This window comes from Amphiura filiformis, chromosome 15 (assembly GCF_039555335.1).
Source record: "Amphiura filiformis chromosome 15, Afil_fr2py, whole genome shotgun sequence".
Classification (NCBI taxonomy): Eukaryota; Metazoa; Echinodermata; class Ophiuroidea; order Amphilepidida; family Amphiuridae; genus Amphiura; species Amphiura filiformis.
This window is the reverse complement of record NC_092642.1, coordinates 29,114,487-29,141,220: the sequence shown is the minus strand read 5'-3', so window position 1 is coordinate 29,141,220 and position 26,734 is coordinate 29,114,487. Positions and strand designations below refer to the sequence as shown.

Genomic DNA, 26,734 nt, shown 5'->3' with positions numbered 1-26,734 from the left:
AGTGCAGTGATATCTTGAATGCTGAAAGCTGCTGAAGACAGGTGAGAGGTTGTTTTTCTAGTGCTTGACCTACCTGCAGCATTCGGTACTAATCGGTTTTATTATTGCAACATCTTGAAACCAGCTTTGGGACCCAGGGGGGATACTCAGTACAAATGACCATTCGGGGACGTGCCACAAACATGGGTAGCATTTTTGGCCTTTTGGTATATTAGTGACCCCTTTTTCGCCAGCCCATAGGGCTGGTATCTAATTCTGAGATGGGATTTGTGTACACTAAAGATTAGCTAAGATTATAGCCTTCTTCTATTGGTATGAATTATTTTTGTTTACTTCTTGTGGTGGAAATGTTTTTGATGTCTGCTAATTCGATTTGCAAGGAAAAGAAGGTATGTTTTGCCGTTTCAACGAACGAAAACGATTGAGTATTGCCAAAGTTATGTTTGAATTAATTATGACTTAAAAAGTTATCATAGGTTAGGCCTACACATATAAACATAAACTTGTTCAGCAATCAGCATATCAAAAAAATGACATGGTCAACAATTAGTAATTAGCGGGGAATGATCACTGGAACAAGGTCATATCAGTGGACTACTGAGCATAGCATGATGTTTGGTTGCCTGTGAGTGCATAATTGATGTTGATAACAGATCTAATAATGTTGTAGAATCAAAATCTTCATTATATGGACCACATTGAAGTCAAAGTAATTATCTATCCTATCCTGTATCGTTTTATGGATAAAATTGACTCAAAATGTATTGATGATATTATTGCTATCTTTAACATTAGTTTTGTCTTTTCAACGGGAAAAATCCGATGGAAAATAAAGTTTTAAGGGGTTAGCTATAATATTGAACAATATAACCTATCCCATATTTTGGCATGCACTTATAGAAAATAAATATATTACCGTATTGTCTTACTTTATAAATTATAAATACCGTAAAATGACACATAATTAAAGTGAGGCCACTTTCTATCTTTTTTATTTGATTCATAAAATTACATTCAACAAAATGATTGAAGACTGAGAAAACACACAATGCAGACTATTACAGAAAGGAGTAGGTAAGATGCCATGTCCATAGCTTTGCAGGAGTTCGGACTAACAATCAACACATTCAAAAAATACAGTTTAAAAGTGAAGATTGTAGTGAATGAGTCCTTTTATCATGTGCTTGCCACTATCTACTAAATTATAGTAAACTATACATTGCGAAATAATATAAAATCATTTTAAAATAAAATGTGCATGTAAGTTGAGTTTACATAGCGAATTAACTAACAACTGCAGTGTATTTCTTGATTTTAATAATAAGCATGGGTAAAAAGCAGTAAAGACAAAAATACAGAACAATTTGGAGTAATGAATTAAAGAGTTAACAGGAGTTATAGGAGTTAATGCTTTTTGCTGTTTCAGTGTGCATGTTCTCAGCATTGATGGTTTGGTGAACTGTCATGTAACATGGATGTAAGCGTGATCCTAAAAATGCCTTTCACGGTGACCCAAACTATTTACAAGACCTCTTCTGCATTGAGGCTGGCCTTCCTTTTAAAGGGAATTTTTATTCTATACCAATTTTAGTATATTGATGGGTCCTTTTTTCACAATTTTCTCAATTTTTTCGGAAAATGTCCCAATTTTGCCTAAAATTTTGACAATTTGGGTGCAATTTGGCTGACAATTTTGACTTTTGGTATATGGATGGGTCCAAATTTCTTGAAAAATATGTATATTTATGGGTCCACTATCAAATTCCCAGCGGCACACCCCTATCAAAACCATGTAATTATTTCGTGTAAGCTAATCCTAACCCTAATCCTAACCCTAAACTAACCATAACCCTAACCCTAATTTCGTGTATAATTACACGAAGGAGTAACCCAATCTTTAGTACCCCCTCCGGGCTTTGGGAATTCTGGTAAGGCTCTCCAATGGATGAGATCCTATTTAGAGAGTCGAGTGTACCAAGTTTAGATAAACGGTGCTCTCGTATGCATAAACTGGACACAGTGGTCATCATGGTTCTGTACTGGGCTCAGGTATTACGCCCGGGTATTACGGTATCGAAATTGGCACTGCGCCCTCAACATGCTCACGAAGAAAACAGCAGTTTCAATCCCCCTCTGGATTGCAGTATTCTGATTGCAAGTTAGTGCCGCCGTGTGTTGGCACTACAAATACGCTTCTCTAGTAATGATAATATCACATTATGCCTACATTGCAAACTGACCAAACAACCATCTTTGTATATTATATCCACACTGTAAATCCAAGTGTTTAGGGTTTCTGTAACTTTTTAAACACTGCAAGGTGTTCAATTTTTCATTTACACAGTAAAGGTATAGAACACTTAAACACCTAAACACCAAAGTAAACACATAAACACAAAGAGTAAATATATGAGAGTATTTATATTCTAAATATTCAACATGTTTACTTTCAAAATTGTTTAGATAGTAAACACACCAAATGTTAGAAAGTAAACACACCAAATGTTTACAAAGTAAACACATCATCAGAACAATATGAAAGTAAACATGTTGAATGTTTAGAATCTAAATACTCTCTTGTGTTTATGTGTTTACTTTGTATTTACTTTGGTGTTTAGGTGTCCTATACCTTAATTGTGTAAATGAAAAATTAAACACCTTGCAGTGTTTAAAATGTGTTACAGACACCCTAAATACTTGGATTTACAGTGCAGGGACCGTATAATACGATAATTAATTGATATATAACCGCCCATGAGTATAAGCATTGAATGTGAAAATATAAACTATTTAAAGAGAACGAAAAGAAGGTCTGTAATTCCATTGAAGCAGTATTACAGGCCTACACAAATGAATAAGTTATTTTGTGACCAGCAAGTATACTTTCAGAAATAAGGTTCTAAAAGTCCTTGAAGAACCGTTTTTTCCTCTGTATCCTCAAAAAGGTTATTTAAAAGGGCATTTCGTGATCCACAGCATCACCCCCCCCCCCCCACTTTTCTCAAATATGTACAACCAGCAAGCACACAAGTTTGACAGAAAACGTTCAATAAAAAGTGCTAAAAGGGCATAAAAACGTTTTTAATATTTTTAAGTTGCTGCAAAACTTAACTAAATATTTTGTAAATATTGATCAAATATTTTCCAAAAACATTGCTAAAATATTTTACAAAAACATTTTAACAACATTCCTTTGTTTCTGAATGCATGGGACTTTTTATGATGTGTTTAATTTAGCAGTTTGGCTTTTACTTTTTTTATCACGTGTTTTATGGAGGCCTATTGTTTAATTAATACATGTATTTATTAGGAGTGATACTTATTTCTTATTTCCAATATTATCCACTTATCTTCTATTCAACAAGTTCAATCTGTATCTCTTCCATTGATCGCGATCCCTCTTGACATTTACATCCTGTCAATTATGACAATACCTTATTGTCATATGTAGTGATACCTAATCTGTATATTGTTTCATACGTCATTTCTTTCTCTGTTGTTGTTTATCTGCTCATCACTTGCACTACACTCTGTAGGCTAACGGGGCCACCCCAAAAACGGGGCCACAAAAAACGTGGACCCCTTAAATTCACACCATAAAGCTACTGACAAATTTGTGTGGGGACCCAATAAACGGGGACCCAATAAACGGGGACTCCTATTTTTTCTCTCTGGACTGATGAGTGTCCAAAGCTCGCATTATGTTCACAATGGTTAATGTGAGTTGGGGGTCGGAAGGCCTTAATTTCTGAAAGTAGTATAAAGACTTCTTATATATTTGTCCAACATTACAAAACTTTGGGGTCCCCGCTAGGGTAACCTCGAAAACGGGGACCCCAAAAACGGGGACCCTTATTTTCCCCCTCTATTTTAGGAATCATGAGTCTCCAAATCTCGCCAATATATTCACCATGGATATACTAATTGTACACATTTGTAATATTCCATTGTGAATATATTGGCGAGATTTTGACATTCATCAGTCCTAAAATAGAGAGAAAAAATAGGGGTCCCCGTTTTCGAGATTACGAATACCCTATAGGTCAATCTCGAAAACGGGGACCTCAAAGTTGAAAAACGGTGACCCCCTAGAAATGTGTCAGTAACCTGGATCACATTCACAGTCACCTTATGCCTATATATATAAGTTAAATGTGCCCCTTCCATCCCTTACTTTTCCATGAACTGTTGTTTAGGAAAATAATACTTTAGTTCAAGTTTTAACTTATCATGTATTTATAATTGGCTTATAATTTATACGTTTGTTGTGTGTTGTTTATTTTATTGTTTATTTACTTTTTTGTATATAGCTTAGGCCAAGTAAAAAATAACAACTTTCTCGTCCGCGCTTTTGAAAAAAAAGGATAAGGGCATGTCTTACTATTTACTATTTGCTATTTTTTCCAAGATGGCCGCCAAGTCGAAAGTGACCGTCTGACTGAGTTAAATTAAGACACTCGCTAAACAGAGGTTTTCAACTCAGTCATATACTTGTCAGAGGAACAAAATTATGAAAAGTTACACGTTATTCGATGAAAATACGAATGAAAAAAAAAATGGGGAAAAATAGGGTTTTTTTTTTTGCATTTTTACTGATAAAACAAAAAGCGTTTTTTCTGCATTTTTACGAAATAGTAAAGAAAGGTAGCGGTTGTCAAAAGGAGGCGGGCGGGGACGAGAAACTTGTAACTTTTGCTACTTGGCCTTCTAATATATACTTTTGTTTCTTTGTTTCTGTATCTGTATCTGTATCTGTCGTCGTCAGCAGAATCTCCTCTTGTGGAGGCAACATCGCCAACCTTGACTAAAAGAGCATGACTTGGATGGACGTGCAGGTTAAATTGAAAAATTTTTAGTTGCATAATTCTTTGTTGACTTGGTTCTTGAAGGCTTCAATGGTAGCGGCATTTACAGTTGCTGTAGACAAGTTGTTCCATATAGGGATGGTAGATGGAAAAATGTATCCCCATAGCGTCTGGTTTTGTAACGGATCTGGCGGAACTTTTTGTTGTGCCCCCTGGTTTCTCTGGTTTGGTGAACAAGGTGACTTCCAAGTGAAATGTCGACAAGCCCATACCGGATCTTGTAAAGCATGGATACTTTCTTGATCTTTCGTCGGGTCTCTAATGGTTGCCACTCTAGTTCAGCCAAGATTTTTGTAACAGTACCCTCCTCTCTGCTGTAGTTATTTTTACAGAAACGTGCTGCTTGCCGTTGTACTCTATTAAGCTGGTTGTTGTTTGATTGGATTGGAGTGTCCCACACACTAGCTGCGTACTCCAGCAATGGTCTGATGAGGGTGGAATATGCCGTAGATTTGACATTGTTTGTTTGTATCTGGGTGCCCCTTAAACCATGCACCCGTGACTTTTATCTACGCTTGGTGACGAGGCAAAATGTTGATAATTTTGTCGAAATATCATATCTGGGAAATGACCAAATTTGGTATAAACATGACCTGAGATTCTGAGAAAATGCCTTCATCGCAATGTTTTAGGTGTTAAATAGGCCTACTCCAGTAACAGTAGTGCGGTATCCGGTTTTTCACATTAATCACTTCATGCATGGAAATATTGGTAAGCCATTTATGCTTTAACTTTCAAGTGGTTTCTAACAAAAGAGCAAAAGAGATACTTCAAAGCGTGACGTCACGTTATTTCTTTGCTCCATTGTTTTGTAATGAGAGAAAAGTTTTACCGGTTTTACGAATACCATAAGAATATCACTCATTTCGCACAAAACGCGGCAAGGAATCAAGATTTTGATTATATGAAACAGTAGCACAAATTACAATTGTAACTGATTTGCAATACCATGCGTAATAATTTAATTACCAATGCAAATAATTTTCATCTTATTTTTCCATTTTAGGTTTCCCGAAAATCATAGTATTATTCATACATGTATTATTATAATACTGAAGCAAAAGAAGCTGTTGAGAGGTTTCACTTTCGTGCGCTTTTTATAACATCATGATTTTTGCATACATCACTAAATGTCCCCAATAAACAAATAATAATAATAATTGATAATGGTACCTAATCATGTTATTTGATCACAGTACTGGCTATTTGTTAGGTAGAAAAAGCTTTGTCTCAGAAATACTTGGTCAGAAAACTATGAGCTGTGTTGAGCATAATAACGCATCTTTCTTATTTTGGGGTTATTAACATTAAAAAAAAAAAAAGGAAGAAGAAAAAAATTATTTCCATCATACCTTAAGGGCTGGGGTATGAACGTTTGGACAGTATTTATTGTGGGACATTAGATCACATCAGACATATCGAATTGCATTCTGAATACGAAGAATGTCATTCTGATGTCAAATAATTTTGATTTTTTGAAATTCGCAATTTAATACACATTTTATGGCAAATCATTAAAAATTGATATTTTTAATATTTAACAGTACTTGAAGTAAACTTTATAAATCTGATGATTTATACTTAAAGTGTATGTAGGTGGGGAAAAAAGCCGACGATCAATTGAAAATTTTGACCTTTCGTATTGAAGATATGGATTTTTTCCCAAAACACCAAAAAAAATTAGGTCCTTTTGGGAAAAAAATCCATATCTTCAATATGAAAGGTCAAAATGTTCAATTGACCGTCGGCTTTCCTCCCTGCTACATACACTTTAAGAATATGTCATTAGATTTATATAATTTACTTCGAGGACTGTTATATATCAAAAATGTGAAAAATGTCAAATTTTTATAATTTGTCATAAAATTTGTATTATATTGTGATTTTCAAAAAATGAAAATTATTTGATATCAAAAAGACATGCTTCGTATTCAGAATGCAATTCGATAGGTCTGAGGTGCTCTCATGTCCCACAAAAAATACTGTCGAAAGGCAATAAACGCTAATTTTAGATCCCTTAAGTGTATAAGTGTAAGTGTATAATATAGATCGTTGATATGGTGTGTGGAAGAATTGAGTTTTATGAATTTGTTAAGGAATTACTTTTATACATAAACCTTGTTTAATATTTTTGAAGAAAAGTCCAAGTCTACATTAACATTCAATAGCAATAATTTTTCTTCCAATCTGTTCCCCTTTTCTAACAAATTGGAAATGCAACTTGTCATCCATTTGTTCTACTTGAAAAGTAACCTCACTGCAAAAACAGCAGAGCAACACTCAATAAACACTTAAACACTTTAATGGCTAAGGTTTGTACAGTGGAGGTATAGAGGACGGTGTTAATTTATAAACATTAAAACACGTATAAAATATGAAGATGTTATGTTTTTAATACATGATAGTGTTAAAAGCGTGCCGTTTACACTATCTTGTGTTTATCTGTGTGTTGCTCTGTTGTTTTTGCAGTGCGGTTCCAGATTACACATGACATTTAACCATAGGCGTACTTCTCGTTCCAGAAAAATACAGCACTAAATTTTTTGGGATAAAAAACATTCTGCCAAATGAAACTTAGGCCTATCCCAATCCTAATCATTCATTTAGTCCTAACTGGAGATAAAGGAAAAAGTTCACTATTTCACCAATTTCTTGAAAAAAAGAGCCAAAAACATGCATTTCGACATGTTTTCTGACAATCGAGTCACTAAAATCAACGACTTGGAGAACCATTCATTCATTCATTCATCTTTATTTCATTCAAATATAAAATATAACAGCACAACAATTAAACACATACATTGAATGAGGAGGTTCTCGGAAGGCCGGATGGCCTGTATTAAGAACCCCCTGTCCTAACAACAACAAAAAGTTTCAAAATAACAACAACAACAATATATACCGCAAAATGTCAATACACAACCCACCCCCACCCCCCTCATTTACCCTAACCAAAAAACCAAAAAAAGCCTGTTTTGTGATCAAGAATATGCAAAAAAAAAAATTCACTCTTTTTGTATTATTTTATTGAAATGATTAGTTATAAGAATGATTGAAATCAGACTTATTTAGCACACCGTGTGAAAAGCACTATTAGGCACGTTTTGGCCATAATGGCCTATTTCATAATTTAAGCCAAATAGTGAAATCTAAATTTTATTTCCTGCAGTTAGTTCTAAATGAATAATTAGAAGTCTTTCATTTGGCAGAAGTTGATAATATTTTTTAATCTCAAAACATTAGTGCTGTATTTTTCTGGAATAGAATAGAAGAAATTGCCAAGTTATATTCGTCTCAGCTAGTTGATGATAGTGATAAATGTCAATGATGATCAGTCAGTGATGATGATGATGATGATGATGATGATGATGATGATGATGATGATGATGACGTTGTTGATGATGATGATGATGACGTTGTTGATGATGATGATGGTGGTGGTGGCGCTGGTGGTGGTGATGAAGATGACAAAGATGATGACGCCAAACATAATTTTAATATAAATGATCACAATTATGATGCTGCTGCTCTTGCTGCTGATGATCATGATAAAATAAACAAAATAAATAAATAAATAAATAAATAAATAAATAAATAAATAAATAAATAAATAAATAAATAAATAAATAAATAAATAAATAATAAATAAACAAACAAATTAATAGATAAATAATCTAAAACTTCAACGATATGACGAATAATTATCGCTTCACTCTCACAACGATACATTCAAACATTTCGATCCCACCCATTTTTACCTTATTTGGAAATCCCATAATGGTTTCCTATCATGATATATGCATACTATCTTCTCTGCCTGACCAAACTTGCTTATTCATGATCATTACGTCACATAACTCATGTATCTACGTCATACGTCATGCAGCTATATATATTATTGAGTTATTAATTAATTATGAAATAGTAAAAGCTATTTTACAAATCTAGAGGCAATTCAACAAATTGATCTGGAATTATAAAAATTACTCAATTATTACAATTCGTATCTGGCTCTAAAATTGTGCAATTGTTTTTACTATATATTTATTTGACCAGGTCTTGCTATCATCAGGGTAGATCTTCTCTGCCATTTATGAAAGTATGGTGCAAAATAAATTTCTCTTATAATATTATATGCAATATCTGTATTATAATATTGAGTGCTGAATTCATATTAACGAATAAATAAATTGTTTGGACAAGGAGTGGTCGATTTAAATATAACCAGTCACTCTAGCAACAAAAGAAGATTTTTCATTATCAACATGGTAGTTTTGGAGCTTTTTGGAATCTGCATATTTCACATCTTCTAGAATATGTTTTTGCAAAAAGCATCGGTGTCACTATCTCGATAATATTACAGCATTAGCAATTCTAAGAATTTGTTTTCGGTCTTTATTCTTGGTTTCAGGGATGCGGTCCCTGCCAAGAGTAACTTCAACTTGAAATTTCAAGGAATGGATTATTCATTTAATAATGACAATATCATAAATAGCTTGCTGGGCCTGGAAGAAAAGATGTCACATTAGGGCATATTATACCAGATACAGCGTTGCAACTGTTCAGAATCTAAAATCTAAATCTGTGTTCTAAAACAGGGAGTCAGACATCAGCATTTTATTTTGCTTTTTTATAAGGCCACATAAATTTACAAATTCGTTTCACGTCCCCACCTGTGTGGAAAAGTGAGGAGAGATGTACCGCAAAATGTCAATACACAACCCACCCCCACCCCCCTCATTTACCCTAACCAAAAAACCAAAAAAAAAGCCTGTTTTGTGATCAAGAATATGCAAAAAAAAAAAAAAAAAAAATTCACTCTTTTTGTATTATTTTATTGAAATGATTAGTTATAAGAATGATTGAACTCAGACTTATTTAGCACACCGTGTGAAAAGCACTATTAGGCACGTTTTGGCCATAATGGCCTATTTCATAATTTAAGCCAAATAGTGAAATCTAAATTTTATTTCCTGCAGTTAGTTCTAAATGAATAATTAGAAGTCTTTCATTTGGCAGAAGTTGATAATATTTTTTAATCTCAAAACATTAGTGCTGTATTTTTCTGGAAAAGAATAGAAGAAATTGCCAAGTTATTTATATTCGTCTCAGCTAGTTGATGATAGTGATAAATGTCAATGATGATCAGTCAGTGATGATGATGATGATGATGATGATGATGATGATGATGATGATGATGATGATGATGATGATGATGATGATGATGACGTTGTTGATGATGATGATGGTGGTGGTGGCGCTGGTGGTGGTGATGAAGATGACAAAGATGATGACGCCAAACATAATTATAATATAAATGATCACAATTATGATGCTGCTGCTCTTGCTGCTGATGATCATGATAAAATAAACAAAATAAATAAATAAATAAATAAATAAATAAATAAATAAATAAATAAATAAATAAATAAATAAATAAATAAATAATAAATAAACAAACAAATTAATAGATAAATAATCTAAAACTTCAACGATATGACGAATAATTATCGCTTCACTCTCACAACGATACATTCAAACATTTTGATCCCACCCATTTTTACCTTATTTGGAAATCCCATAATGGTTTCCTATCATGATATATGCATACTATCTTCTCTGCCTGACCAAACTTGCTTATTCATGATCATTACGTCACATAACTCATGTATCTACGTCATTCGTATCAAGCTGACAAGCTCTAACCTCAGAAACCAGATCAACGCTTTTGTCAAACTTCAATTATCTCAGGAAATGATGTATAACAATCAATGATAAAGACATTTAATGTCTGTCAATCAAGGATGACATCAGTGACCGTCATTGTCCGCAGCATCCTTCGAGGTTTCTGCTATTGTCTAAGACTCAAGTGTCTTCGTTTCCAGAAGTATATAAACTGAGGACGTAAGGATGTTCTTCACTTCAATTTCAAATTCCAGAATCAGAATTAGTCTGCAACAACTTAACAAAAACCTAACAGCGTTTTTTTTCCACAAGACATCAAACCAACTGAACTACATTACCATTTACGCAACTACTGGAAGCTGTTTATTCTCAACCTACTTCTTTGCCATTCATCATGGAACTTGGAGTGAATTTTCTTAGCCTACTCTGTCTTGTATGGTGCATGTTTTCTGTACAAGCCATGCCTACTCCGCCGCAAAATCATGTCGTGAATGCCGATGATGCCAGGGTAAGTCAAGTTTGATGTATCTATAAACATGATAAAACCTTCACTTCTGACTTTCATTTCAACGAATTTTCAGACTAAAACTTGAAATCAAGGTGTTTTGTTATTGTTGTCCACATTTTCAAGTTTTTTTTTTTTGTTTTTTATTTGACACCACCATTATTTTCTGTTTTTAATAAAAAGCATATTTTCGCACTTTTCGAGCAAGTTGTTTTCCAGGCATGAACAATCATTTTCATATAAAAAAAAGGAAGTTCTGTAATGTTTTCTATTCTGTATACAAAAGTTGCAGCTATATTATTGAGTTATATTAATTAATTATGAAATAGTAAAAGCTATTTTACAAGTCTAGAGGCAATTCAATAAATTGATCTGGAATTATAAAAAATACTCAATTATTACAATTCGTATCTGGCTCTAAAATTATGCAATTGTTTTTACTATATATTTATTTGACCAGGTCTTGCTATCATCAGGGTAGATCTTCTCTGTCATTTATGAAAGTAATGGTGCAAAATAAATTTCTCTTATAATATTACATATAATATCTGTATAATATTGAGTGCTGAATTCATATTAACGAATAAATAAATTGTTTGGACAAGGAGTGGTCGATTTAAATATAACCAGTCACTCTAGCAACAAAAGAAGAATTTTAATTTTTCAACATGGTAGTTTTGGAGCTTTTTGGAATCTGCATATTTCACATCTTCTAGAATATGTTTTTGCAAAAAAGCATCGGTGTCACTATCTCGATAATATTACAGCATTAGCAATTCTAAGAATTTGTTTTCGGTCTTTATTCTTGGTTTCAGGGATACGGTCCCTGCCAAGAGTAACTTCAACTTGAAATTTCAAGGAATGGATTATTCATTTAATAATGACAATATCATAAATAGCTTGCTGGGCCTGGAAGAAAAGATGTCACATTAGGGCATATTATACCAGATACAGCGTTGCAACTGTTCAGAATCTAAAATCTAAATCGGTGTTCTAAAACAGGGAGTCAGACATCAGCATTTTTATTTTGCTTTTTTATAAGGCCACATAAATTTACAAATTCGTTTCACGTCCCCACCTGTGTGGAAAAGTAAGGAGAGATGTATAGTTTTTTTTTTTGCTAAATTGAAAAAAAGCACACAGCAGTTTTCACGTAAAATTGACATTGCTAACACTGGTAGTATTCAGCATTTACCAGGAAAACGACGAGTCCCTGTTTTTTTTTTGTTTTTTTTATTTAAGATTATGAGGGTTCCCAGCAAACACAAAACCGTTTTAAAAACATTTTAAATAAGTTTTTTGGCTTTTGGTTTTGGTAAAAACGTTTCAATAACATTAAAATGTCGGGTTATATAAAGGTCATGATAATGTTTTAACACGTTTTGTATGAAAACACGCTACAGCAATATTTTTAAGTGTTTTCAAAAATGTTATTGTAAACAATTTTTGAAACATTTTTGCCAAATATTGTGTCAATACTTAAATAACATTATGTTAAAATATTTGAACCCAGCAAACACAGAAATGTTCTTAAAATGTTTTGTTTTCAAAACCTTTTAATAACATTTAAATGTCGGGTTATATAAAGGTCATGAAAACGTTTTTAACGTTATTGAAAATATTTTGGGTAAACATTTTTCGCAAAATATTTTTTCAACCCCAAAATAACATTCTATTTAGAATGTTTTGTATCAAGTTTTCAAGAATGTTTTTGGAATGTTATTAAAACGTTTTAATACCCTTTCTGTAAAACATTTTTGTTTGCTGAGCAGTAGATTATCAAAAATGTTTTTTAAGGTTATGAAAACGTTTTATACTCTTAATATACCCTTTATATAACCCGACATTTAAACGTTTTCTGACAACCTTTTATAACCTTTTGCGAATGATGTCAAAAACGTTTTGTGTTTGCTGGGTTTAGACCCGGCCCTTATAGAGTTCCACAAAATAAGTGCTTTTGTTCCCTTTCCACTAAAATTTGCCAAATAAATAGCTAAATAACAGGACAATAATTATATTAATGTGTATTGTGGAATCTAGGGTTATATCCCAATACAGATGGACAGACATTGTAGTTCACTGATGCACATTGTGATAAAAACCCGCTTCTACTTTCACCTGATTTTGCTTGCTCTTTTTAAAGAGCAAAAATGCCCCTTCACAACCAATTAAAATTGGTTGGGAAGAGGTATTTTTGTCTCGCTTTATTTTCAATGGATGCATCATACGCTAAATGAATGTTTACTTCTTAGTGATATCTTACTGTTTAATACATGTGGATTGTTTTAAATAGACACAGTAAACTGTAAAGTTTGTATTTGTGTAGGCCTATACATATAAACATTATACATGTATATTTTACTGACTATCACCAACTATAACGTGTTAAATTAATGAGTGGTTATGATATATGCAATCTTTGTTATTATTTTGTCCTTCTCATAACAAATAATTTTGAATTTTTGAAATTCGCGCTATAATACAATTTTATGACAAATTATTTAAAGTTGGAATTTTTTGACATTCAACAGTCGAAAGCACTTTCAACACGCTACCCTGGTGGTGGTGATGAAATCAAAACTTTGTGGTTACCGTTTTATACTACATGCGCTATAATTAGCTGCCCATTATTTATGTAGAAACATTTTGTAAAAAGAATAAACGGGATGTGGACAAGACAAAGTACAATGTGATCGGACTTTCATTAAAGGGGTATTTTCGCGATTCTCTCATCCTCGAAGTAAACTTTATGAATTTAATGATATGTAGGCCTACTTAAAGTGTATGTAGCTAGGATGAAGAGCCGACCATCAATGGAAAAATTGTGACCTTTCGTATTGAAGATATATGCATAAAGTTTCACAAAAGCCCTATAAATATTTTAGGTCTTTTATAAAATATCATGTCTACAATACGAAATCTCTTTTTTTTCAATTGATGGTCGGCTTTTCATCCCAGCTATATTCACATCATTAGATTTATACAGATTGATAAAGTTTACTTCGAGCCGGGATAATAGAATCACGAAATACTCCTTTAATGGAAGTCAGATCACATTCTATATTTTATCGTGTCCACTTCCCGTTTCATGTTATTCTTTTTACAAAAGTGTTTCTATGTCAAGAATGGGCAGCTAATTATAGTACATGTAGCCGACACAGAGTTTTGATTTCGTCACCACTCCTGGAGTACTGTGTTGAAAGTGCCAACACACGGTGTCAACTTGTGACTAACCAATCAAGCGAGAATGTTGTTTTACTATTGAGGGCGCAGTGCCTATTTCGCTATGGCCTGCTTCCATGTGTTACGGAATGAGATCACATCCCAACACAGATAAGATCATATAACTATGATGACATATTGGCACATTTTAGTTAAGGTCCAGTTCTGGAGTCCTAATCCTATGCTCCTCTTAAGGCGCATTAAAACCATCTAAGATGATGCAAAATATTATTATTGAAAAGGTTAATTGGATTTATGATTAATGAGATGTAGCTTGATAATTGGCGTATAACGACAATAAATGATATTGTCATTTTATTCTTTTTAGATATATTTGCAACGATTTAACCACATGGGGAGAGATAATATGGAGACGGGTGAAATGATGACTGAAGATGACTTCGTTGCTGCCATTTCTTCCTTTCAACACATGGCAAACCTGACAGTCAATGGTAGGTGTACAAACTTCTTTCTTTGTTGTGTATATTTATAACTTTAGACACAACTTTCAGACCATCAATCGCAATCATTATATTATTGAAAAATATGCTAGTCACTATTGTCCAGTTAATTTTAACCTGATTTTGCGATATTTTGAAAGGTTTTTTTTCAAATAAAGCCTACAAACAATTCGAATTAACGTGATATTTTGAGTTCATAATAAATTCGATTCCGATCCATATTTTGATTAATTTAAATGGTATTGAGCAGTAACTTTACGTTTTCAATCATGTATAATGTAAGCCCCTTATTTTTTTTAAATTATTATTATTATTTTATTTCAGGTATGCTTGATAATGCCACTATGGATATGATGAACATGCCTCGTTGTGGTATGCCTGATAACATGGGCTTCTCAAACGCAGCTCGTAAGAAACGTTACGCAGCTATGGCAAGATGGCCCGTTACGGATCTTACGTGGAGAATAAATAGCTACAGTGCAGATCTACCAAATGCGGATATCAATAATATTATGGGGGACGCGCTGAAGGTAAGACAAAAAGGTCGCAAGTGCAGTGTGATGGTACGCCATAGTCCTCCAAGCAAACACAAAGAGCTACAAACGTTTCACTTCCATCAGATAAAAATACATAGGGGGCAACGAAAAATTGAGACCGAGAATAAGTTCGACCCAAATTTACACTTTTTTATTATCCAAATGTGTGCGCAGTACTAAGAACAACGAATATTTCTTTTTCTTTCGACCCCGCGCCAGCCACGACACACGTTTTCTTGTTAAACAAGGTTGTTATTTTTTCTCAAAATCAAGATCATGGTAACAAGTGTTTCTTTTGTTTCTCGCCTTTCTCTTACAGCTTTGGTCCGATGTGTCGGCACTATCATTCAAGAGACAACAAATGCTAATGCTGATTTCATCATAGACTTCAACCGAGGCGCACACGGAGATGGCAACCCATTTGATGGACCAGGCATGGTTTTAGCGCATGCGTACTTCCCAACGTCAAATCCAATCGGTGGTGACGCACATTTTGATGATGATGAGATTTTCACGCAAAGGACGAGTAGTGGTAAGTTCGAATGATTGGTTGACTGATATATCGATTGATTGATTGATTCATTCATTCATTAAAAAACTTTCAGCAAATGATTTGTTTTCTGATATCATATATTTTAATATGATATCAGTTTATGGCGTAAACATGATGTCGGGTTCTGATTGGCTAATTGAATCACGTCATCATCACACCAACACCTCATTCGTCGATCAATCTGCGTAACATCACGTGACGCAGGCTTGATTTTACGCGATTGGTCGGCCAGTGCGATAGGTCTTTGCAACTTTAAAGCTGGTTTCATACTTTCTGCCGCTTGCCGCTGAGCGGCATGATGCTTTATCATGCCGCTTGTACTTTTCTGCAAGCGGAGCGGCACACCGCTGAGCGGCAGCGGCATGACTCTGAAAGCTACTCTTGCCGCTCAGCACCGCTCCAAAATCGTATTTTGTTCTCATACGTCAGAGCGGCACCGCTCCGAGTTGACTTGAATTCAACTCCCAGCGGTGCTGCCGCTGCGGCAAAGCGATGGAGTGATCGATATATCGGCTTGCCGCTGGTCACCGCTAGCGTTTTTAGTGAGATTGCGCAGTGAAGTAAAATCATCTTCAGAGCGGCAAAGCGGCAAGCGGCAGGAAAGTATGAAACCAGCATAAATAGTAAGGACCAGAGGATGATTTAAGCACTTCCCAGCAAGTCTTGTTAGCACAGCTGTGTGAGTGAACATGACACCGGACAGATATATTTACAATAAAAACACCTTCAAAAGTTGGTCGATTTCACATTTTATGTTATCTACAGAAGGTGTGAATTATCCTTCATGCATACATCACTTTAAATCTAAAATCGACCAGGTAATAATGACACACGGGCAATTCTAAAACAACATCTTTTGCACAGAGTTCAATGGGATTTGAAAAGTAAAGTGGCAGTTGAAACTCTAGTGATAATACTTTTACAGTGCATGATGGGGCTTCCTTAAATCATCCTCTGAGTAAGGACACTGTTGTATGCAGATACTAATTAACTATTACTTTCAAGTCTCCTTATTTATTATGCCTTTTGCCATATGAAAGTGCATCTTTAATTAACAATTTAGCAGTGTAATCCCTTTAAAATGACTGACAAATGTGTGATTTTTTTAACTCTCCTCAGGAATCAACTTATTCCAGGTAGCCGCACACGAATTCGGCCATAGTCTCGGATTAGGCCATTCCGATGACCCAAACGCCCTAATGTATGCCTTCTACAGAGGATATATCCCAAACTTTGAACTTCCGCAAGACGACATCAATGGCATTCAATATTTGTATGGTAAGTTCAGACAGTTTATTTCTTATGAACCTCTATACATTATTATAATATTATAGGAATTAATCGTGTTTTACCTTTCACCCAGCGACATGATGGACATATGGGAACATGTATATGATGTTCAGAAAAGTAATATTATCTATTTTGATTTTACAGGAGAGAATACTGATGATGCACCAGGAGCACCCGACCCAACCATGATGCCCTTCAACCCACCAACACCAAGTTGTCCGTCTAAACTTGATACCATAGGGACAACTGCTGACGGGAGAACATTTGCATTTATTGGTAAGTGTTAGCCTTTTTAATGGCGGGCACAAAAGGAGGGCGTATTTGATTTGGGTAATCTTTTGTCAGATAAGAAGCATACAAAAGATTACCCAAACCAAAGTACGCCCTCTCCTTTTGTTCCCGCCATACTTCAAAAAGACCGTAAATTCAACCAAAATAGCTACATTGTATATATACAAGCAGATGTATTTCCAAAAACATCCCAGTATCAGTGCATGAGTTATCTACTCGAAACGTCTTACTTCCAGACCTAGATCATGTTGTATTAGTTTTATGTCCTAGCTCTAGTCATCGCGGGTCTTGCTCTTTGTCCACCAGTCTTGCAGTTTCCCGTCCTTTGGGTCCTTTGGATACTACGTCGCCCCATCTGGTATTTGGTCTTTCTTTGGGACTGCTCGAAGATGATATAACACGTGATAGTATGCTAGTAACTCTTACGGATCTCGATGACGTTTCTAAATGAGTTGTTTCTTAATTCTTTCAGGTGATCAAGTCTATCAAATTTTGAACACCGGTGTGGCGGATGGATATCCAAGACCAATCAGTGAAGTGTTTGCCGGTTTACCCAATAATATCGATGCATCATTGTACTACCCGGCGAACGGAAAAACGTACTTCTTTAAGGTAACGTATTGTGCATAAATTCAATAATCATGATAATAGTAATATCCAAAATTGAAGCACACGAATTTTTCAGTACCAAGTTGTGAACTTTCCATAAACATGAGCTGTAGCCACTTTTTGAAAGTCGGAGAAAACAGTTGATAAAATTATAGGATAAAATTCTCCTCATAGCTGATCAAATGGAAACATTATTATCATAAGCTGACGGCTTTGCGTGCGTTTGTCCGTTGCGATTAATGTGTAGACGCCGAGAAAACAAACCAAATGCGTTTGTCGCCCTTTGTCAGCATGGCATGATTTCTTTCTAGATCTTAGATCTTAGTCATATGAAGCTAGCGGAGACGAGGGTAGCAAGAAAATAATCACTGGAATGATGAGTTAACTCATTTTACCAATCATGATTATGGGCTGATACATTTGTCCCAGATCCAAAGTAGACCACAAGGATTTTATGTTTCTATTTGGTTTTGTTTTACAGGGTGATAAATACTACAGATACAGCAGTACCAGCCCAGACTCCGGGTATCCACGTGACATCAGCCTATGGGGTCTTCCAGCCGATATTGATGCCGCCTTTGTATGGAGTGGAAACGGGAGAGTCTATTTCACCAAAGGTAAGATGATAAATAATAAGATATGGTCTCTACGTACGTAGAGACTGACCCTATAAATGGCATTTCTTTCTAGACAGAACCTCATACTGTAACATCAGGCACTTGTCAATACCAAATTATGAAACACCATCTTCAGCGTCGTTCTTTTTAAAGACATTTCTTGTTTATAATAACGATGCGTGTCATCTTTTGTCACGGAACATCGACAATTTTGTACACGTGGTCAATTTTGTGTAATTCGTTGCCAGATTTTTGTTGAAGTGGGGAAAAACGAAGAAAAAATCTCGGTTCCCGGTATAATCATTGTGATATGGGCATACCGTTGTCTTTGGGTGTGTTTTTTTAGAGAGAGACTGTGTATAAAAATGCTTCCGAGCTTCCAAAAAGGATTTTATTGGGACAATGTGGTATTTTACACTATTTTGGCTCATGACCGGGGTGCATTTGGTGGATAACTGGCTCATTGCCCCTTTTCTTTTCCTTTGCCTTCCCAAATTTTTTCTTTCGTTACTTATCAGGGAGGCATTTTTCTCTTTCATTTTTATCTGTTCCCCGCTGGCTGGGCCCGGGTATTTTGTAATCTCTGTTATTTTATTTCATACCCATCAATTAACAGTATTTTCTTTCTCCTTTCTCTTACCTTACTTACAGGTGATCAGTACTACCGTTACAACAGCCGTTTCGGTACCATCGACCGTGGTTACCCACGCCCTCTGTCAGTCTGGGGTCTTCCTGTTGAGAGACTTGACGCAGCTATGCAGTGGTCCAACAGACGCACTTATTTCTTCGCTGGCGACAACTACTACCGTTATAACGATGCCTCATTTGAAGTTGATGCGTCCTACCCGCGACTAACAGCATATTGGTGGTTTGGATGCGGCGAAAATACAAATTTACATGCGGAGGAGTCTATGACAACTGAAGAAACAGCTGGCGGAAGTTTACCGAATAGTTTGCCAAGTACATTAGCACTTATTCTCTCCGTTGTTTTTGCCCTGCTTCATCGCATTTGAGTGATAAGAACTTGTATTTGTAATCTGAAATAGGCCTACCCTCTGGAATAAAGGCATAAAAAAAATTTAAAATGTTTGACGGTGCCCAATTAATTATTCGTTTTTAGCTGAAAGGAAAGGAGTCAAGAAAGAATAGTTTTCACTATCGACTGTGTTAACCTGTTATACGACGTACCTTTTCTTGATTTTGTCAAGACTAACACTTTCCACCATTTTCGACACACTCGGAGCAAGTGGCTCTTTACCTGTGCAATATAATGTGTTGTTTTGATCCTAGAATGAGGTTTTGGTAGACTATTGATAGGTCGTAGATAGCACAAACTATACATTTCTTAATATTATTATGTGATCAGAGGAATACTTTTGTGTATATTTCAAGGCAAGATTGGAGCATTTTATTAAATAGTACCCCTGCATGACATTTTGTGACCTCTAGCGACCACTAGGGGTAAGAACCAAATTGGCTCCAGTAAATAAACTTTTGACCATGTACTTTAATGTGTGAAAAGTACTGGAAACATGTACTTCCATCAGAAATTTTATCGTAAAACTATTCTTTTTGGAAGGTGCTTTGTAAATTTTGATTTTGTTTTACTTCTTAAATGTACTTCATATGTTTGACGGTTAAAATCTTCAATCCGTCATGGTGGGCACTTATATATAATTATGTTTTATTCCAAATTTTCAAAAAATACTAGGCCGTTGTATGATCATTGTTTTAGCTGATCATAATATTTTGTTGAATTAAGTGTAAATATATTGTATAAACAACTGGAATTTTTATGCAAGCATGCTGGTCATGTGGTCTTAATTTATTAATTTTGTGAATTAATTTATTACAAAAATGAATTATACATCAAATCCAGACAATAAACCTGCTTTGGCGTGTAACAAAAGTATACATACGCCGCATTCACTGGAATAAGTAATTTAAATATGTAGCTCATTTTCTATTATGTAGCTCATTTTCTTAACTCTTGCGTGAAATACATTGCTAGCTATACCTTAAAGGGCAGGTCTATTGCAAAAACAAGTTTATCTCTATTCGAAGAGAATAATTATTACATTACAAGTTGACACTCGTTGCAATTTTTTTATTCGTATTTCTCCTGAAAAAAGGAGAAATTGTGTTGGTAAATTCTGCCTCGTACACCAATTTTACGGTCTTTCCTCCACTAGAAGCAAAACTGATTTCCATGGCAGGAAACTGGTGACGTGACAGTAAATGAAGAGTCATGTTATATAAAAAGAAGCGTCTGATTTTATCCATATGTAAAAAACCATTAAATTTGTAACACTCTATTAGACTTTTTTTCTGAGGACAACAACATTAACAGTATACGTTCTGTACATTGAGAGCGTTCTCGAAGCAGGCACATATCATTTCATGACGTCAATCTTTTTCTAGGTCAAATCTGTCTCGTTCGAAGGAACTCACCGCTTAATAAGTTGGTTTTTGCGGAATATCAATTTTAAACGTCTTATTTTCTCAAAAAAGGAGTCATTTTCTTCGTTCTCATAATATTACCTTGCCAATGATATGATGTTATCCGAGCAATATACCTGACCTTTATGCAGGTGACATTGAAGTGTATAAAGAGGAGATGGCTTCTATGCCTCGAGTAACAATATTGCTCTCAAAAAGCAATTCTTTGTAAGTTCATGAAGCTATAGACTGTTTTTAGCATCTTAAATTTGGTGGAAAGTGTAAATATCTTTTGATAAACAACTGTAAATTTGTACGCATGCTGGTCATGCGGTCTTATTTATTATAATTATTATCTTTTGTGAAACATTCTTGACTGTAAATTTATTATATATGCAAGAGTGAGTGTGTTGTGTAATTAAGTGCGCGAGGATTGGGTTGGGGTGTACGTGTTAGAATTAAATAAAGAACGAGAGGATTAGGCGCGCAAGAATTTGGTGAGTGAGTGTGTCATTATGTAGGCCTAATTAAATGCGAGAGGATTGGACGAGTGGGTGTGTTATGTAATAAAGTGCGTGAGGGGGGGTGCGTGTGGGGTTAAAGCCACAATGTGCGTGTTGGATTAAAGCCATAATGTACGATTTCCATCAAATTTCACTTTTGTTATTCTTTAATCAAATGCTGAAATAATAATGAATGTCAGGAAACGTGTCTGTCCATTTTAAGCCAAAATAAAAAAGTGAAAGAAATCCCACTGCTTCAACGTGGAGTTCTATGGGCATGATGGGAGACTTGGACCTAATGTCTGAATACTACATTATGTCGAAATTGCTATGTTGATCTGACAAACACAACAAAATTGGATTATTCCATTAAGCTGGAAGTTAGGACGTGTGTAAACCTAAAAATATGCCGAACAATTCAGGTTTGGAAATAGTAAACAAATGTCATATTTATAAGATCGTAAATTATGGCTTTAAGTGCGAGTTGATAGGGATCATTGGGGTAAATTATTTACTGTGTTGCATTACTGTAAATAGTCTGTGGATTGTATAAATAAAACTTGCCTAAATATAATAATTTGTTTACCTGAGTGTTATTTCAGTTTTTTGTTAAATTTATGATAAATGGTCTTTTTGTAAATCATCAAAACATCAAAATAATTAAATCAGAAAAGTCGGCAAAATATTGGGGGAATTTACCCCCCCCCCTATACGATATGCCTCTAAATCCAATATCAGTCTAGGACCACACTGTTAACGTTCCCTCGGGTTCTGCCCGATAAAAAACAGGTTCACAGCAAACACAAAACGTTTTCGACATCATTCGCAAAAGGTTATAAAAGGTTGTCAGAAAACGTTTAAATGTCGGGTTGTATAAAGGGTATATTAAGAGTATAAAACGTTTTCATAACCTTAAAAAACATTTTTTGATAATCTACTGCTCAGCAAACAAAAATGTTTTACAGAAAACGTTTAAATGTAGGTTATATAAAGGGTATAAAAAAGTTTTAATAACATTCAAAAAACATTCTTGAAAACTTGATGTTAAAGGGTACCACTGACAATTTCAGGATATTTGCAGAAGACGCACTGATGTACTAGAAAGAATAAATTAGCCGCTACGTGATGAAATGAAATTATAGAGAAAATAATGTAAGACATGATTTCTACAGTAGAAATAGATGATGAATCGGGATGAGATGCCAAATGCTATCTTCAGTAGATAGCGAAAAAGGAATAAAACGTTTTTAAAAAAATCAACATATACCCTTGAAGACTTTTCTAGCACGCGCTCTGCTCGCATTTGGTCGAATCCAACGAAAAGTGTACACGGCATGTTCAGGGCCATAACTTAAAAGTATTAATCAATTGGCATTCGTTTTTGTATTGTGTTTCTTCGCCTTGATCATACGCTTCGCGCCATATATAATAAGACCCCCTTCTGTGAAAAACTTAGACAGAGAGACCCCAAAATATGCTATTTTTACCCATTTTTTCAAAATATTTCTTAAAGTATTTTTAAAAACATCTAAATCAGTTATGAAAAGAAGTCATTGGATTGAATCTAAATTGATTTCCTGAAAGGTGTGTATTCAAAGATTGCCTGTTCAATTTTTCACATATTTGTACATAATTATGAATTTTTTGTGATAATTTTTTGAGTGGTATTATTTTACATTACCTACGAATACAATTTTTCATAGCACTAGATATATCTTTAAAAATGGAAATCACTAATAAATGCGCAATTGATACAAGCTTTGATATGTCCAATACTGAAATGCATTGCATTCGGACATCTTTATTATTGTTTTTAGCTGCCAGAAATTCTAAATGGCACAAAGGTAGGTTTGGTAAAAAAATATGCATTACCTCCGAATACATGTTAAAAGCTGTGTCATTTCCACAAACTGAGAGAATAGTAAACAAGAGTTAAGCAATAGGTGCAGAGTAATACACTCTTTATTTCTACCAAGTTTCAATAGCCTGCGTTTAAATATTTCTGAGATGTCAACAATAAAAGCAAGTATTCATAGGTAAATTTCGGTAACCGAATGTTACCTACGAATACAATTTGACATCATGACAGTATTGTGAAACACTGCCATTCATGCCAATGCCCATATTGGTACATAACGAAGGCCTGTATGTTTGCTATCAAATCATATGTCAATGAAAGTTGCGAATTCACATACATGCCCACCAAGCAAAACTGAATACGACTTAATTGTTGAAAAATATGTCCTGAAATAGACGACGGTCTGCTCATTTGAAAGAAAAATCAGATTCGAAGAAGATTAGAAGGGGATAAATACTTGGATTTGTCAGCTAGCTGTCATGTGTGTTTCATTTTAAACGTTTACCGACCTTCTGGTATCTGAGTAATTTGTGTCCATTGGCTTATTCGAAGGTAACTTTTGACGTTTTCGCTAAGTTTACCTACGAATACCATGGACAAAAACGACTTTTCTCATTGTCTCATGATCTAGACAACACAGTGGTGGACCCTAGTATAAAGCTAATTATAGTTGCTCTCAAACGAAAGGCCACAAGACGTAACTGACTCCAAGATGGACTTCACAAGTCTGCAATAACGGTTTTAAGCTATTTGTGTGCAATTAAGCAAATTAAAGTCACTTTAGTGCCTTTGTTTCTTACTTCAATCCTCTTTCAACCACTGTGAACCGACATTAAATATACATGATAGGGTCTCAAGTATCAATAAACGCACATCAAGAAAATAAGACATTCAAAGTGCTTTGTAAAATGAAGATTTGATTGCGATATCCACCAAAAGTCTAATTCTTACCTACAAATACTGAAATGTTACTTACGAATACAGCATAATACATGACATGTGTAATGAAGTGTCCCTACCAATGGAAATTAATTGTCAAAAACTTTAAGCGGTACCCCGGACAATATTATTACCCATATACGGATTCATTCAACAATTATTTATTATGTAAATTTGCTGTTTAACTACTTGTATATCAAAATGAAGTGTTCAAAATCTTGCTAAAAGCATCAAAAAATTTTGATCTAAGGTAAAAGCACTTATTCATTTGGACGTACCATCTGAAAAAGATCTACAAACTACCATTTTATTCATTCATTATCATAATAGCAAAATTTGAACCTCTAAACTCAATATAGAAATTGTTAAATCGCTCATGTTACCTAATTTATTCATACTCATTTGATAAATAAAATACAGAAACTGACCTAAACTTCATTTTCAAAAATAACCTAGCATAAATTGACTAAGATCATATTGATCGCGTTATAAAAATAAAAACAAATATTTTCTGGTGAATTGAGCTAGCATTTTCCTGACACCCCGTGGTCTGCATTACACGAAAAAAGTGTTAATGGGAATATTCCATTTGTTTTAGGTTGATTAGTATTGCGATAGTGAAAGCATCCTAGTGGTATTCGTAGGTAACATTGGATTTTGATGTCACATTTACTATCACACGTCCTGGATTTATTTTTCAAGATTAGTGATGGCACTTTTGGTTCCTATAAGGCCAACATGCCATCAATCAATGGGCAGAAGGAAAAAATTGTGGAGACATTTTTATTTTGGACTTTTATTTTTGGGCCGTGGACACTTTTGGTTGATTCAACCATTTACATTTTTTATGATTAAAAACATTATTCGGCCAAAATTTACGCCTGGGTATTACGCAGTAGGTATTACGGTATCGAAATTGGCACTGCACCCTCAACATCACGAAGAAAACAGCAGTTTCAATCCCTTTCTGATTGCAAGTTGGTGCCTTGTGTTGGCACTACCAACACGCTACTCTAGTAATGTTATCACATAATGCCTACATTGCAAACTGACCAAACAACCATCTTTGTATATTCACACTGTAAATCCGAGTATTTAGGTTTCTGTAACACTTTTTAAACACTGGCAAGGTGTTTAATTTTTCATTTACACAGTAAAGGTATAGAACACCTAAACACCAAAGTAAACACATGAACACAAATGGTAAACATATGAGAGTATTTAGATTCTAAACATTCAACATGTTTACTTTCAAAATTGTTTAGAAAGTAAACACACCAAATGTTTACAAAGTAAACACAAGTGCATTTACTTTCCGAACAATATGAAAGTAAACATATTGAATGTTTAGAATCTAAATACTTTGATCATGTGTTTACTCCTTGTGTTTACTTTGTGTTTACTTTGGTGTTTAGGTGTCCTATACCTTTACTGTGTAAATGAAAATTAAACACCTTGCAGTGTTTAAAAAGAGTTACAGAAACCTAAATACTTGGAATTACAGTGCAGGGACCGTATAATACGATAATTAATTGATATAAATGAGTATAAGCATTGAAAGTAAAAAGAAGGTCTGTAATTCCATTAAAGCAATATTACAGGCCTACACAAAGGGATGAGGTATTTTGTGACCAGACAAGTATACTTCAGAAATAAGGTTCTAAAAGTCCTTGAAGAACCATTTTTTCCTCTATATGGATCCTCAAAAAGTTATTCAAAAGGCATTTCGTGATCCACAGCATCATCCCCACTTTTCTCAACTTCCACTGTACAACCAGCAAGCACACAATAAAAAGTTATAAAGAGCATAAAAACGTTTTTAATTTTTTTCAATTTTTTAAGTTGCTGCAAAACATTATAACTTAATATTTTGTAAATATTGATAAAATATTTTGCAAAAACATTGCTAAAAATATTTTACAAAATCATTGTAACAACATTCCTTTTTTTTCCTGAATGCATGGGACTTTTCCTTATGTGTTTAATTTAGCAGTTTCGGGCTTTAACTCTTTTTATCACATGTTTATGGAGGCCTATATTTAATTATAATACATGTATTTATTATTTTGAGTGATACTTATTTCCAATATTATCCACTTATCCTCTATTCAACAAGTTCAATCTGTATCTCTTCCATTGATCGCGATCCTCTTGACATCCTGTCAATTATGACATTACCCTATTGTCATGTAGCGATGCTAATTATTGTCTCATACGTCTAACTATTTCTTTCTCTGTCACTTATTTTTGTGTCAGTTCCTGCAGAACTGACACCTTCTAGTACAGGTTTGACGATCACGTGACAAATCGAATCTGTGACGTCAATATTAATGACTTACTTGACTTAACTGCTCAGGCCGG

The 26,734-nt window shown here is 34.4% G+C and overlaps 1 protein-coding gene across 1 annotated transcript; it reads left to right on the top strand.

Annotated features, from left to right (window-relative positions):
- Positions 1-10,778: 10,778 nt before the first annotated feature.
- Positions 10,779-22,153, top strand: LOC140171464 (matrix metalloproteinase-18-like). The gene is given in 10 exon segments (XM_072194735.1): positions 10,779-11,058; positions 14,606-14,729; positions 15,063-15,268; positions 15,594-15,627; positions 15,630-15,806; positions 16,947-17,105; positions 17,262-17,393; positions 17,881-18,020; positions 18,499-18,634; positions 19,286-22,153. Coding segments are annotated over 10 exon segments (1,584 nt in total). The 5' UTR covers positions 10,779-10,944; the 3' UTR covers positions 19,648-22,153.
- The last annotated feature ends 4,581 nt before the right edge of the window (positions 22,154-26,734 follow it).